Here is a 15,780-nt window from a genome sequence, read left to right as displayed (position 1 = left end):
GCCTGTCTAGACCACACTTTAAAAGTCCTAGTGGTGATAGATTGCTGACTTGCTGCAGGGCTGTATGTTGGTACAAGATGTATCAAATTGTCATCTGACTTGCCAAGGTAGGGGAGGACATTGGAGCTGTATGCCCCCTTTACATTAGCATAGAGCAGGTCTAAAGTTTTATTTCCTCTAGTTTTACATTCCACATATTGTGTAAGGTTTCTTAACAGTCTTGAAATGGATACATGGTTGAAGTCCCCATTTACTGCAATAAAAGCTTGTGGGTGTTTTTTCAGTATATCCACGACGGTGGAGTGAATGACATCACTCAAGCGTGCCGCAACGGCGCTCGATGGAATATAAACAGTGATCACAATGACGTGATAACTCACGGGGGAGATAGTATGGCCTTAGTCCCTCTGTTAAAAGCTCTATATGTGGAGTACAGATGCTCCCCGCCACCGTTACGTGTCTGGGGTTGCACCATTTAGAGCTGACATAGACAGCAAGACCACCTCCTAGTATCTTGCCACTCTGCGCCCCTCTATCAGCTCGCACCATTGTGAAACCGGCTATCTCCACCGAACAGTCTGGTATGTTGTTATTCATACATGTCTCTGTGAGGCACAACAATCTGCACTCACGGTACTCATGTTGGCTGTTTACTAGTCCAGTGAGCTCATCTGTCTTGTTGGCTAGCGATCTCACGTTTCCCATAATAATCAATGGAAAACAAGGCTTGCACCTCCACCTGTTCCTCTGCCGTCTCTCCCTTGTCTTCGAGCCTGCTCTTTTCCCACGTCGACACCTTCTTAGCTCCGCCGGGATGTTTGTTGGCCTGGCTCCTCTGTAACCGGGACACTCCAAGAGCTCATCCATCATATATGTTAGCATTTGGTGAGATTACGCACACACAACACTATCGCACAATTCTGGGTTAGAATACAGACTGCGAGAAATAAAAATTAGAAGAGAGTTTAAGCTGCTGCAACTGGCTGCCACCCGTCAGGCGTCATTTTCTCCCCAATTTGGTCAAGTTCTATTTCTAGCCCACCAGCCAGATCTCCCCTATCACACGACAGCGTAGCTAGGATCAGGCTAACAGGTGCCGCCTCCCAGATACGTGAAGCCAGCCAACCACATCTTTTCAAACTGCTGCTCATGCTGTGTCACAAGGCAGCATAACACACTCAAAGAAATGTGCTGTCTATCCCGCTTCCGCATACACAATCTCACAGATGCTCATGATTGTTCACACATGACTGTGTCGCCTCCCACAAGGACAACATCATCGTGAAGTTCGCCGACGACACCGCAGTGATAGGACGGATCACTCAGCACCACCCAGCTGGTTAAGAAAGCACAACAGCGGCTATACTTCCTGAGGAGGCTGAGGAAGTTTGGCATGTCGCCTAAGATCCTCAACAACTTCTACAGCTGCGTTGTTGAGAGCGTCTTGACCAGCTGCATCACTGTGTGGTATGGCAGCACTACAGTGAGGGACCGCAAATGTCTGCAGAGAGTGGTGAGGACTGCTGAGAAGATCATCAGGACTCCACTGCCCTATCTGCAGACTATTTACCACTGCAGAGTCCACAGGAGAGCTGCCTCCATCCTTAAGGACCCAAACCACCCACAATACGGACTGTTCACACTCCTGCCCTCGAGACGGAGGTACAGGAGTGTGAAATGCAGAACCTCCAGACTAAGGAACTCCTTCTTCCGCTCAGCCATTAGACTTCTAAATCGGTAGCCAGTGGACACAGACTAGTCTCACACATCTCATAGATTAGGTGGACTGAACTGCTACAGCCCAATTTGCACATTTGTAAATGTTACTGGTGCTACTTCTTATCAAGAAGCTTCATTTCGATTTGCACATTGTTAAATGTGACAGCTGCTATTGTTATTGTGTAGTTGCACTCAATTTACTACAGGCTACTGTACTATTGTTTTTGTTTTTGTATTTGTATTGTATTGTTTTGTACATAAGTCAATATTGCACATTATATACTTCATATGCACAAGTCAACATTGCACACTCACACATACAGATGTACATAGTCTATATTTCTATATATATAATCTATATTTCTACTTCTGTAACATAGTCTACACTTTATTATGTTTGTTTGTATGTATGTGCATGTCTGTTTTGATTTTTATTTCTATATAGTTTCTATCTTGGCATTCAATGTGGACAGCAAAGGAAGAATTTCATTGTTCAGGGAAACTTGGTTTCCTCACTGTGCACGTGACAATATACGCTTTGAATCTTGAATCTTTGAATCTTGATTGGCTAGTGTCACTGTGATTGACAGGGGAGAGAGTATGCCTGTCCCTGAGGGAATGGCTAGTTTTGTTACTTTGTCTTATGTCCACAGATGGCTGTGGCATTACAGAGATTCAGATTCTCAATTTCACGAAGATAGGGCGAGCGTTTACCTCACACAGGAGCCTATGTTATTGTTTTTAAACTAAACATTTCTCCTCTTTCTCCAGACTTTCAGACTGTAATATTAAGCAGGAAGGATACGCTGCTCTGGTTGAAGCTCTGAATTCAAACCCCTCATCATACCTGATAGAGCTGGATCTCAGAGGGAACGACCCTGGAAAATCAGGAATGAAGCAGCTCAGGAATTTAATGAATGATCCAAACTGCAAAATGATGACACTGAGGTGAGCTTTTTTCCCAGTATTTGTAAAATCCAGCCTTAAATTGTGAGTAATTCCTATTGATTAGTAGCACTGGTCAGACTGCTTCAGTTTCACTGTTTATACCACTGTAGAGCTGATCAGTACAAATCTTTGAAGAAGAAAATCTTTGTCACGTGTACATTACATACAGTAAAATTCTTTTCTTCTAAGCCACCACTGCCCCAAGTGCACTACATAAATGCATGGTTACTTGGATTTTTTAAAACATTTTTTTAAATTACTTAATTCTATTCCAATATTAATTCCAATTATAAATTGATGTAGGAAGTTTAAAGCAAGAAAAGTGCTAAAGTAAGCATACTAATACTTGGCAGTTTTCCACTATTTCTACCATTGTGGAGTGGACATTTGATTTAAAAAAAAAAGGTAGCACTGCATTGGTGTAAACATAAGAAGTGTTTTCATTTCTCTGTTCTTTCTCTTCAGGCTGGTGAAAAGTCCTGATGCACAGAAAGTTTATGATCATCTGAATGAAGTTCTAGGTATAAACCCAATACTGCAGACGGATCTGGATCTGAGTGGGAAAATAAAAGGAGATTCAGAAGCAGAGCAACTCTCTGCTTTACTGAAGGATCCACACTGCAGTCCTGAAAAACTTCAGTAAGAAATATAATTCTTTATTAATTTGGAAACTTCCGTTACAAATGTAAATGTCGAATGATTTGTTTTCAGGTTTAATTCATCCAGTTTCTGTATGTTTTCAGTAGTAATGAGTAGTTTGAGGAGAACAGGCTGCATGTAGAGAACTGCTTTTAGATTATCTTACCAAAGCACTTCTGCTTAAAGCCATAAATACACACCAAACACAGACCATGGGATATTAATGGGATTTTCTACCCATAAATCCACAGTTAACTGTAATTTTTTGTGCTTTCAGGCTCTGTGAGTGTAATCTGACAGAGAAAGGATGTTCAGCTCTGCTCACAGCTCTCAGATCAGAAACCTCCATCCTGAGGGAGCTGAATCTGAGTAAGAACAGAATTCAGGATTCAGGAGTGAAGCTGCTCTGTGCAGAACTGAATAATCCACACTGTAAACTGGAGACCGTGAGGTAACGTCTAATTACATCTAACAGATAAACATCTTATACATTGACAGTATTGAACTCTGACTGTACACTGAAGTCGAAGTACCAAAATATTGTGGTTCCTTATCTTAGTCACCACAATTAGTGTTTAATAGAGAGGATGACCTGAGCACACAGAGCCGTATCAGTGAGCAGATCATTAAAAATGAGCACAAGGTGCAGTGATTTGCACACATCAAAGGTAATCTGAGCATGGATCACTAAAGTGAGCGAGTCGAATAACTATTGCATGTGTGTGTGTGTGAGAGCGAGAGAGAGTGTGAAAGAGAGAGGGAGAGAGCTTTTAAGTTCTGCGAGCACTGAGTACCCTTGAGACACACACTTCCTTTTGCCAGGTTTGATACCTTGCTAGAGAGTCATGGTTCAGCTCTCCCTCACACCATCTATTAAATATACTGTTTAATCATCAAAACTCATCAAGGGTTCATTACTAACAGCACATGGCAGCAACCAGCATAAAGAGAGTGAAACAAAATGTTCCCTGATTGATTAGTGATAAATAAAAATTTAAAAAGTAGGTTACTCATTTCAGTATCAGTATTGATATAGAGTACCACAAAATATGTACTAATACTCAGACTGAAAAAACTGTATCAGTGCCTCCCTAATACTGATAATAGTTGTGGTAATACCGTGAATATACTCTGTATAGTAGCAGTGATTTTCTGTTTTATTTTTGTGTTTGTATTCACAAAGAGCTCAATGTTTTATGAGTTCCTCTGACATTTTCTACTTTCAGGCTCAGTGAGTGTAACCTGACAGAGAGAAGCTGCTTGGCTTTATACACAGTTCTCAGCTCAGAATCCTCCAAGCTGACTGAAGTGGATCTGAGCAGTAATCCTCTGGAGGACTCAGGAGTGAAGCTGGTTTGTGCTGGACTGAAGAGTCGAAACTGTAAACTGGAGAAACTGAGGTAAGTTCATCTCTCCTATTGAGTAGACTTTACATGAAGGGTTGCATATAAATCCCCCTACACCTCAAATGAACAACAGAAAACAACAAATTAAACATAGCTAATTAATCATAAGGTCAAGACAGCCAATGTGCACTGGTGGTAGGGCTCAGCACATGTTCCACCCTACCTATATCTCAAAAACTGCACAAAAATACCTGAAACTAGCCCAAAAAAATTCAGCTATTAGAAAAGGGAGGAGAATTTTTCTTCTTTTTCTAAGTCTTTGCAAAGTCTTTTCAAACATGTTTAGTATGGTGCACACACATTTCTTATTTGTTGTTGCAAATCTTGCTGTAATGTGTGTAGAGAAGCTGAATGCAACTGCCTAAAATCAAAATGGTGTTTATTTGTGATCCACAAAACATTGTCAAAATCTGAAGCAATGGTAGGTACACAGTTAAGCAGCATTATAAAAGGATCATCCATACACAAAAATAGGAAACAGATACAAGTTGAAACCAGGAACCACTATAGAGCTAGGAACTTAGGAAATGAGACCGAGTAACACACACACTGTATTGCCAAAAGTATGTGGACGCCTGACCGTCACTCCCATATGTGCTTGTTGAACATCTCATTCCAGATTTATTTCCCTTTGCTGTTAGATAAAGGTTTTTTAAAGAAAAGGAAACCTATTAATAATATAAAACTCAATATTATATTCTATATAATACAGGGTTTCCCAAAAGTCTCCATACATAGGGGAAATTAACACTTCTTGGAAAATAGCTTCCAAAATTTTTCATACTTTATATATATATATGTATATATATATATATATATATATATATATATATTTTTTTTTTTTTTTCAGATAGCTTTAAGAATGCTTTTGACAAAAGAAGAATTTATTGAAACCATTCTCATGGCTGGATCAGAAAGCTGTCTGGAAGGTTGCGATGGACATGCAATTAATTACACAAGACCTCTGAAGGTGTGCTGTGGTATCTGGCACCAGGTAGTAAGCAGCAGATCCTTTAAATCCTGTAAGTTGCAAGGTGGGGCCTTCAAAACCTTGAATGCTTTGTCATGTTCCTCAAACCATTCCTGAACAGTTTTGCAGTGTGGCAGGGCACGTTATCCTGCTGAAACAGGCCACTGCCATTAGGGAATATCATTGCCATGTGGTGTACTTGGTCTGCAACAATGTTTAGGTAGGTTGTATGTGTCAAAGTAACATCCACATGAATGCCAGAACCCAAAGTTTCCCAGCAGAACATTGCACACAATATCACGCCTCCACGGGCTTGACTTGCATCCTGGTGACATCTCTTCCCCAGGTAAGTGACCTACATGTACCAGGCGATCCACATGATGTAAAGGAGAAAACGTGATTCATCAGACCCGACCACATTTCATTTCTCCATGGTCCAGTTCTCATGCTCACGAGCCCATTGTAGGAGCTTTCGGCGGTGGACAGGGGTCAGATTGGGCACTCTGACCAGTGTGTGGCTAAGCAGCCCCATATGCAGCAAGCTGCAATGCACTGTGTGTTCTGACACCTTTCTATAAGAGCCAGCATTAACTTTTTCAGCACATTGTGCTACGGTAGCTCTTCTGTGGGATCGGACTAGAAGGGTTGGTCTTTGCTCTCCACATACATTAGTGAGCTATGGGAACCCATGACCCTGTCACCAGGACCACTTTTGGTAGGTACTAACCACTGCATACCGGGAGCACCCCACAAGACCTGCTGTTTTGGAAATGCTCTGACCCAGTAGTCTAGCCATCACAATTTGGCCCTTGTCAAACGTGCTCAGATCCATATGCTTGCCCATTTTTCCTGCTTCCAACACATCAACTTCGAAAACTGACTGTTCACTTGCCTAATATATCCCATCCCTTGACAGAGGCCATTGTAACGAGATAATCAATGTTATTCACTACACCTGTCATTGGATTTAATGTTAATGTTATGGCTGATCTGGGTGTGTGTGTGTATATTTATACATATATATATATATATATATATATATATATATATATATATATATATATGCTTTGAAGTCTATCAAAAATACGTTCTGATATTGGCTCGCTAGGTCACAAACTAGGAATACCATCAGTCCAAAACTCTGTTGGGGAGGTGTTTTTTATTTATTTATTTTTTTTATTTTTTTTTTTTGTGAAAGTGCTAATTTAAGTACTTTATGAAGAGGTAAGTCTTTAGACGTTGTTTGAAGACTGCCAGTGACTCAGCTGTTCGGACATCTAGGGGAAGTTCATTCCACCACCTTGGTGCTAGAACAGAGAAGAGTCTTGATGCATGCCTTCCTTGTACCCTGAGAGATGGTGGGACCAGTCGAGCAGTGCTAGAGGATCGGAGGGAGCGTGGTACCGCTCGAGGTGTGATACGTGCTTTGAGATAAGTGGGTGCTGGTTCGTTTTTGGCTTTGTAGGCAAGCATCAGTGTTTTAAATCTGATGTGGGCAGCTACAGGAAGCCAGTGGAGGGAGCGCAGCAATGGGGTGGTGTGGGAAAATTTAGGAAGGTTGAAAACCAATCGTGCAGCTGCATTCTGGATCATTTGCAGAGGACGAATGGCGCTCAGAGGCATGCCAGGAGTGAGTTGCAGTAGTCCAGTCTTGAAATAACAAGGGACTGAACAAGCACCTGTGTGGCCTGTAAGGAAAGAAATGGACAAATTCTTCTGATGTTATAAAGGAGAAATCGACATGAGCGTGTCAGATTAGCAGTGTGAGAGGAGAAGGACAGTTGATTGTCCATGGTTACCCCAAGGTTGCGTGCAGTAACCGAAGGCGAGATCAGAGAATTGTCTAGGGAAATTGCAAGATCCTGAGATGGGGATGAATCACCTGGGATGAACAGCAGTTCAGTTTTGGTGGGATTAAGTTTCATCTGATGAGCTGTCATCCACGAGTCTGAGGGAGGGAAGGAGAGGATGAGTTGAGTGTCATCTGCATAGAAGTTGTATGAAAACCCATGTGAGGATATGACCGCACCAAGAGATTGAGTATAGAGGGAGAACAGGAGAGGACCAAGTACTGAGCCTTGTGGAACACGAGTGGAGACTCTGCGGGGAGCAGATGTGGATCCCCTCTGTATCATCTGATATGACAGACCTTCCAGGTAGGAAGCAAACCATTGCCATGCTGCACCACGAATTCCTAGGCTCATGAGGGTGGATAAGAGAGTCTTGTGGTTCACCGTGTCAAACGCTGCTGAAAGGTCAAGGAGGATGATAACTGAAGACAGTTTAGCTGATCTAGCGGCATGTAGCTTCTCAGTGACGGCCAAAAGGGCAGTCTCTGTGGAGTGTGCCGGTTTGAAGCCAGACTGATTGGGATCTTGGAGGTTGTTCTGTGAGAGATAGCAAGACAGCTGATTATAGACAGTTCGTTCAAGGGTTTTAGAAAGAAAAGAGAGACGTGATCCCGGTCGGTAGTTGCTGATGTCAGAGGGATCTAGAGTGGGTTTCTTCAGGATGGGAATAACTCTTGCTCTCTTGAATGAAGTTGGTACATGACCAGATGTTATGGAGCCATTGAAGATAGTGGTGATGAAGGGGAGAAGGTCTTGAGAGATGGTCTGGAGCATTGTGGAAGGGATTGGATCCAGTGGGCAGGTGGTAGGATTGCAGGATAAGATGATTTGCAGAATCTCTTCTGTTGTTAGTTTAGAAAACTGTGTCGGCAAATGAGAAGGAGAATCCTCAGTGTGTAGTGTAGGAGTAGGAGTAGAAGTGAATGTCTGGCAGATTTTTCCAATCTTCTCATCATAAAAAGTGGCAAAGTCTTCAGCAGTCAGGGAGGATGGAGCAGGAGGAGCCGGAGGGTTGAGTAGTGAAGAAAAGATGTTGTGGAGCTTGCAAGGATCTTGTGCAGAGGATTCCAGCTTTTCAGAAGGCAGTCTTAGCAGAAGTCACTTCAGATGAAAATTTGGAAAGGAGAGCACGGTAGGAGACCAGATCTTTGTCAAGTTGCGATTTCTTCCACTTCCTCTCTGCTGTTCTTAATTCTCTCTGATTACTGCGCAACACATCTGATAGCCAAGGAGCAGGGCTGGAAATCTTCCTGGGTTTAGAGAATAGAGGACAGAGGAGGTCCAAGGATGAGGAAAGTGAGGAGAGGAAAGTGTCAGTGGCTAGCTCCAATGGTAGGGAGGAAAAGGAGTCAGGGACAGGAAGAGATGATAGGGTGCAGGAAGCTAAGGAGGAAGGGGAGATAGAGTGAAGGTTTTTACGAGTGGGAGAGAAATATAGATGGCTGGTGATTTTAGGCAGGATAGGGAGGGTGATGGTGAAGGATACCAAGAGATGGTCAGAGATGTGGAGAGGGGTAGCATAGATGTCTGAAGTAGGAAAGGGGCGGCTGAAGACAAGGTCCAGGGTGTTACCTCCTTTATGTGTAGGAGGACAGCTGTTGAAAGTTAAGGAAAAGGAATGGAGAAGAGGGAGAAGGCAAGAGGACTGGAGCTTGTCAGCAGGGAGGTTGAAGTCTCTAAGGACAGTAAGAGGGGTGTGAGTAGAGAAAAGACTGAGAAGCATGTCCATTTCTTCAAGGAAGGCCCCGAGGGGACCAGGAGGTCGGTAGATGACAACGATGAGAAGGTTGACTGGAGAGGTAACTGTAACTACATGGAATTCAAAGGATGAGATGTTGAGATGAGACAAGGAGAGCGGTGTGAAGCACCATCTCCGAGACAACAGCAAACCTGTACCCCCACCCCTGCCAGCTTCTCGTTACAGTCATTTTAAGCAAAGTACTTCCATTTTCAGGGGCTCAAAGGTATTTGGACAATTGGCTGACAAGAAGTTAACTGACCAGGTGCGGTCCATTCCCTCGTTACTTCAAGACAAATGAAGCAGATAAAAGGTCTGGAGTTGATATCAGATATTGAGTTGGCATTTGGCAGCTGTTCGACTGGAGCTACCAATATGAAGTCCAAGGAGATCTCAATGCAAGTGAAGGAGGCCATCATTAGGCTGAAAAAACAACATAAATCTATAAGGGAGATAGGTAGGCGTATCATTGTCAAAATCTACAATCAAGAGACGCCTTCATGAATGTAAATACAGAGGGTTTACAACAAGGTGCAAACCACTGGTAACATTCAAGAACAGGAAAGCCAGATTAGACTTTGCCAGAAAACATCTAAAAAAGCTTCCCATGTTCTGGAATAAGATTCTTTGGACTGATGAAACCAAGATTAACTTGTACCAAAAATGATGGGAAGAGAAAAGTATGGCAAAAGAAAAGAACAGCTCATGATCCAAAGTATACCACATCATGTGTCAAACATGGTGGAGGCAGTGTTATGGCATGGGCATGTATGGCTGCCAATGGAATGGGCTCACTGGTGTTTATTGATGATGTGACTGCTGACAGAATTAGCAAGATGAATTCTGAGGTGTATAGGGCTATACTCTCTGTTCACATTCAGCAAAACTGATAGGACGCCGCTTCACAGTGCAGGTGGATAATGACCGTAAACATACTGCGAAAGCAACTCAAGACTTTTTGAAGGCAAAGAAATGGAATATTCTTCAATGGCCAAGTCAGTCGACTGATCTCAACCCAATAGAACATGCTTTTCACTTACTGAAGACAAGACTGAAGGCAGAAAGACCCACAAACAAGCAGCAACTGAAGGTGGCTGCAGTGAAGACCTGGCAAAGCATCCAGGGAGGAAACTCAGCATTTGAGTTTTGAGAACATGGGCTCCAGTTCTCCTTTGAGCCCCTGAAAATGGAGGTACTTTGTTGAAAGTGGCTGTAATTCCTAAATGGTAAATGCCATATTTTTGTGGAACCTCTTAAACTAAAGCTGAAAGTCTACACTTCGATCACATCTTGATTGTTTTATTTCAAATCCATTGTGGTGGTGTATAAAGGCAAAATCACAAATATATATATATATATATATATATATAATGTTTGTAAATAATGGTTGTAAATTATAAATTATAATACATCCTTAGCTTTACTCATTGTAGAGCTGCAACATTACTAACAAAAAAATCACTGCAGGCAAAACCAAATATGATGTTGGCTGGTGCGGTCGATGCTAGGTCCATAAACTGTAAAAATGTATCTGCAGAAATGTTTGGATTTATAAGCAACCATCTGAGTATATAAGCTTACTTTATAAATTACTATTGATTTACTAGCAAATATAGTTTCTCTTGAGTAGACATATGTTCTTGTGAAAAATATGGTGATGCATTGCCACTTTAAAATCTCACAATGTGTTGTTTTAATCATGTTGCACAGTACGATGACTTAAAGTTAATGGTGTAATTTTGGTGAAGCTCTTGCACTTTGTCGTTCTTTATTAAGTCTATAGTCAGACAAATGATAAGTTTATATGATGATTTTGTCCTTTGTTTCAGACTTTCAGACTGCAGTATAACAGGGGAAGGATACATTGCTCTGGCTGAAGCTCTGAAATCATCACACCTGATAGAGCTGGATCTCAGAGGGAACGACCCTGGAGCATCAGGAGTGAAGCTGCTCACTGTTTTACGACAGGATCCAGACTGTAAACTGGAGACACTGAAGTGAGCAAATTATACATAACAAACACGTGTATATATGTTCATGAATGTACTTACCATTAAATATCAAATATGTTTATGATATAGGTATTAAGCAAGTACATGTGTGGTACATAGGATCTGAATCCGGCCTGCAGCTTCATTTCATTCAGCTTGTATGAAAAAAGTGAAACGGGTCATAGCACACTACTGCTCAACATTTTCACCCTATTCAGAATTTACAGCAGACCTTTAGTGTAGTGACTGCCATTGTACAGCGTGCACTGGCTCCTCTCACAGAGCTGAAACACAGATTAAAATCAACGTCTGTGTGCTGCGCTTTATATAATTCACACTTGCGTCTAAAAAGGAGTTGTGTGTTGTGTTAGCAGTGGAGTAACCAGAAATTAATTTCTGAGAGATGAGAAAATATACAAATAAAATCCCGATTGTTTTCCTGATCTGTACAAATAAATTGGTAAGTGTGACGCGCTCGAGCATATCAGGTGGATGTCAGACAGCAGCAGGAGCAGTTAGAACACTAACTGTTATTTAATCATTTAAGGCACAATCTACCATCAAATAATCTTTACATATTAATAATGTTGCCATTAAATACATTTATGACAGCTTCACTGAAAAAGATTAAAATAACATATTTATTAATAGGGATATTATTTATTTTTACTTTTCTTTTGCAGTAAACTCCAGCAGCTACTTCACCAGCTCTCTCTTCCATATCTCTGTGCTTATAATGTAGCTATCTGGTTAATAGCTTTCAAACAGAAACAGGAAAAATGCTTCATCCCAATAGGCTTATGCTGTTTCTCATCACAGCAGCTGCTGTCCAATAAAATGTGATTAAACAAAGGAATGCATTCATAAAAACATTTAAATAATGAGTATAAATGTTATTATCTAATAGTGCACACACTTGTGCAATAGTTTCTTTTAGCCCTTCTTTTGTTTAGAAACACCTTATTCTATTTTTTTTGCTACAAATTCTCTAAATTCTCTAATTTTCTAATTTCGAATAATTTCAGAGTCTAGGTTATTTGTGGTAATTAATAGAATATGTTACATAAGTAAAAGATTATATATAAACTTCAGTTACAGTCCTAAAAAATACTGATGTAGCCCGGGCAAAATTTGAGTCTGACAGCCCTCACCTACACCTGTAGGTGTAATTGTTTTGTTCTTTTTTCTCTGCAGTTTATTGAAAAGAGCTGAAGCAGAGGAAGCCTGTGCTTCTTTAACTGAAGTTCTGGGTACAAACCCTTTACTGGAGAGAGAACTGGATCTGAGTGGGAAAATATTCGGAGACTCAGGAGTGAAGCAGATCTCTGCTCTACTGAAGGATCCACACTGCCGCCCTGAGAGACTCAGGTGTGTGGTCTGATTTCTGCACCTAATCTTTGGCAGTATTGGTGTAATGTTGCCGCCTTGCAGCTTCAGGGTTCCTCGTTTGATCCTGTACTCAAGGGACTGTCTGTGTAGAGTTTCACATGCTGTCCCTGTGAGTTTCCCCGAGGTTCTCCAGTTTCTTCCCACCTCCCTATGCTAAATTATCCCTAGGTGTGAATGAGTGTGTGAATGTTTGTGATGGACTGGAGTGCAGGGTGTAGTCCCACCTCATGCCCAGGATTCCTGGGATAGGCTCTGCATAGACCACCACCCTGACCAGGATAAATTTCATAAGATGAATTAATGAATATTTTTCTCAGTGTTCACATTTAAATCTATAAAGTTCTCTTACTATTGTGTATAAACTACTGCTGTAATCAGTACTGCTGCACTGAAGGTTCTGGATTAGATTTGATTTGCTCTGGCTCTGATAGAAGTTTAACGCACATTAACACAGTGATGATAAACGGTACACTGCACACAGTGTGTACAACCCTGAACATAGCAAATTTTTTCCATTTTTAATGTTCATGAAGGTTGGTTATCTCTGCTCTATTCGAAGACCTTTTTCTCAGTGACACATGACAGCTTAGCTAGGATCAGGCTAACAAGTAATCGATGCCCACGATTGGCTAGTGTCACTAGTCACGTTTACATGGACACTTTTTGTTTCAATCGGAATGAAATCGATCAGATTGATTAATCCGATCACAGTATTTACAAGAGCGCTGAATAAAGTAATCGGGCTGATATGCGTGTTTACATGACAGAATCGGATTTGACCTTCTGACATGCGCACAGTGCACGAATACACGTTTCCCGCCATTCCAACATGCAGATACTAGCAGCCACTCTCTTTCCATTGCTTCTTTTTTTCGTTTTAAAAAGCAGACTTAACATTTGCCTATTTCTGCTAATTAGAAGACGACGAGCGCGTGACGTTTTGTGCGGTACTGCGTGTATTTATCAAGCAATTAAAATGCCCCTTCCCGAGCCCAGAACAAGGCGTCTGTGGATGAGGGTCCGAAGCAAGGACTGGTGGGACAACGTCGTCTTGCACCACTTCACAGACGAGGAGTGGAAGGAGAATTTTAGGATGACACGACAGTCATTTATGACACTATGCTCAATGGTGGAGGGGAACATAGCACCTGGTGAGGCTACGGTCAGAGCTCCAATACCGCTGACAGCCATGCGTCATACGTCATTACATGATTTGTACGTCATTGCACATGCGCAGAACTATCTGGTTTCATTTTCAATCTGATGAAGTGTTTACATGTCCTCTCCATCGGATTAGAAAAGGTTTAAACCACCCCTTACGATCCGAATTAAATTTTAATCAGTTTTGGCCAATTCATTCCGATTGACATGTTTACATTAGATCGGATTATTAGTGTCCATGTAAACGCAGCTACTGTGATTGACAGGGGAGAGGTGCTTTTCCTGTTTCACCACACAGGAGCCTATGTTAATGTGTTTAAACTAAACATTTCTCCTCTTCATCCAGACTTTCAGACTGTAATATTGAACAGGAAGGATACACTGCTCTGGCTGAAGCTCTGAAATCAAACCCCGCATCACACCTGCTAGAGCTGGATCTCAGAGGGAATAACCCCGGAGAATCAGGAATGAAGCAGCTCAGGAATTTAATGAATGATCCAAAATGTAAACTGAAGAAACTGAGGTGAGCTCTTTTCCCCCAGTATTTGTAAAATCCAGCCTTAAATTGTGAGTAATTTCTGTTGATTAGTAGCACTGGTCAGACTGCTTCAGTTTCGCTGTTTATACCACTGTAGAGCTGATCAGTACAAATCTTTGTAGAAGAAAGACTTTGTCACATGTATATTACATGCAGTAAGATTCTTTTCTTCTAAGCCACCACTGCCCCAATTGCACTACACAAATGCATGGTTACTTGGATTTTTTAACATCTTCTTAAATAGTTAATTAATTCCAATTATAAATTGAAGTAAGAAATTTTAAGGAAGAAAAGTGCTTCAGTAAACGTACTAATGCTTAGGAGTAGTGTTCCACTCTTTCAACCATCGTGGACTGGACATTAACTAAAAAAACAATGCATTGGTGTAAATATGATTAGTGTTTGCATTTCTCTGTTCTTTCTCTACAGGATGTTGAAAAGTCCTGATGTACAGAAAGCTTATGATCATCTGAATGAAATTTTGGGTGTAAACCCGATACTGCAGGCAGATCTGAATCTGAGTAGGAAAATCGAAGGAGACACAGGAGTAGAGCAACTCTCTGCTTTACTGAAGGATCCACACTGCAGACCTGAAAAACTTCAGTAAGAAATATATTATTTGTAATAATACAAATGTAAATGTTGAATGATTTGTTTTCAGGTTTCTTTTATCCAGTTTCTGTATCTTTTCAGTAGTAGTGAGTAGTTTGAGGAGAACAGGCTGCATGTAGAGAACTGCTTTTAGATTATCTTACCAAAGCACTTCTGCTTAAAGCCATAAATACACACCAAACAGAGACCATGGGATATTAATGGGATATTTTCTATCCATAAATCCACAGTTAACTGTATTTTTTTTGTGTGTGCTTTCAGGCTCTGTGAGTGTAATCTGACAGAGAAGGGATGTTCAGCTCTGCTCACAGCTCTCAGATCAGAATCCTCCACCCTGGAGGAGCTGAATCTGAGTAAGAACAGAATTCAGGATTCAGGAGTGAAGCTGCTCTGTGCAGAACTGAAGAATCCATGCTGTAAACTGGAGACTGTGAAGTAATGTCTAATTACGTCTAACAGATAAACATCTAATACATTGACAGTATTGAACTCTGACTGTACACTGAGTTGGAAGTACCAAAATATTGTTGTTCCTTATCTTAGTCACCACAATTAGTGTTTAATAGAGAGGATGACCTGAGCACACAGAGCAGTATCAGTGAGCAGATCATTAAAAATGAGCACATGGTGCTATGAATTACACATAAAAGGTATTCTGAGCATGGATCACTAAAGTGAGCAGGCTGAATAACTATCTGTAATGTTATGGGGGCCTTCTCAGGCAAATCCATGGCTACCTACAAGGGCTTTTAGAGCACGAGGCTCCTGAGCAGGCAATCACCTGGCCGCGCCCTTTCATAAGGCCTCCAGTTGCTTCAC

General features: G+C 41.3%; 1 protein-coding gene across 1 annotated transcript in view; it reads left to right on the top strand.

Moving 5' to 3' along the window:
• Window positions 1–15,780, top strand: part of LOC113524633 (uncharacterized) — an 81,551-nt gene that overhangs the window by 26,701 nt on the left and 39,070 nt on the right. Inside the window, exons 8-9 of the mRNA XM_053234989.1 lie at window positions 3,584–3,757; window positions 15,223–15,396. Coding sequence (XP_053090964.1) covers window positions 3,584–3,757; window positions 15,223–15,396 — 348 coding nt within the window. The remainder of the gene's footprint in view (window positions 1–3,583; window positions 3,758–15,222; window positions 15,397–15,780) is intronic.

Source organism: Pangasianodon hypophthalmus, chromosome 6 (assembly GCF_027358585.1).
Source record: "Pangasianodon hypophthalmus isolate fPanHyp1 chromosome 6, fPanHyp1.pri, whole genome shotgun sequence".
NCBI classification, from domain to species: domain Eukaryota; kingdom Metazoa; phylum Chordata; class Actinopteri; order Siluriformes; family Pangasiidae; genus Pangasianodon; species Pangasianodon hypophthalmus.
This window is presented reverse-complemented; position numbering and strand designations above follow the sequence as displayed.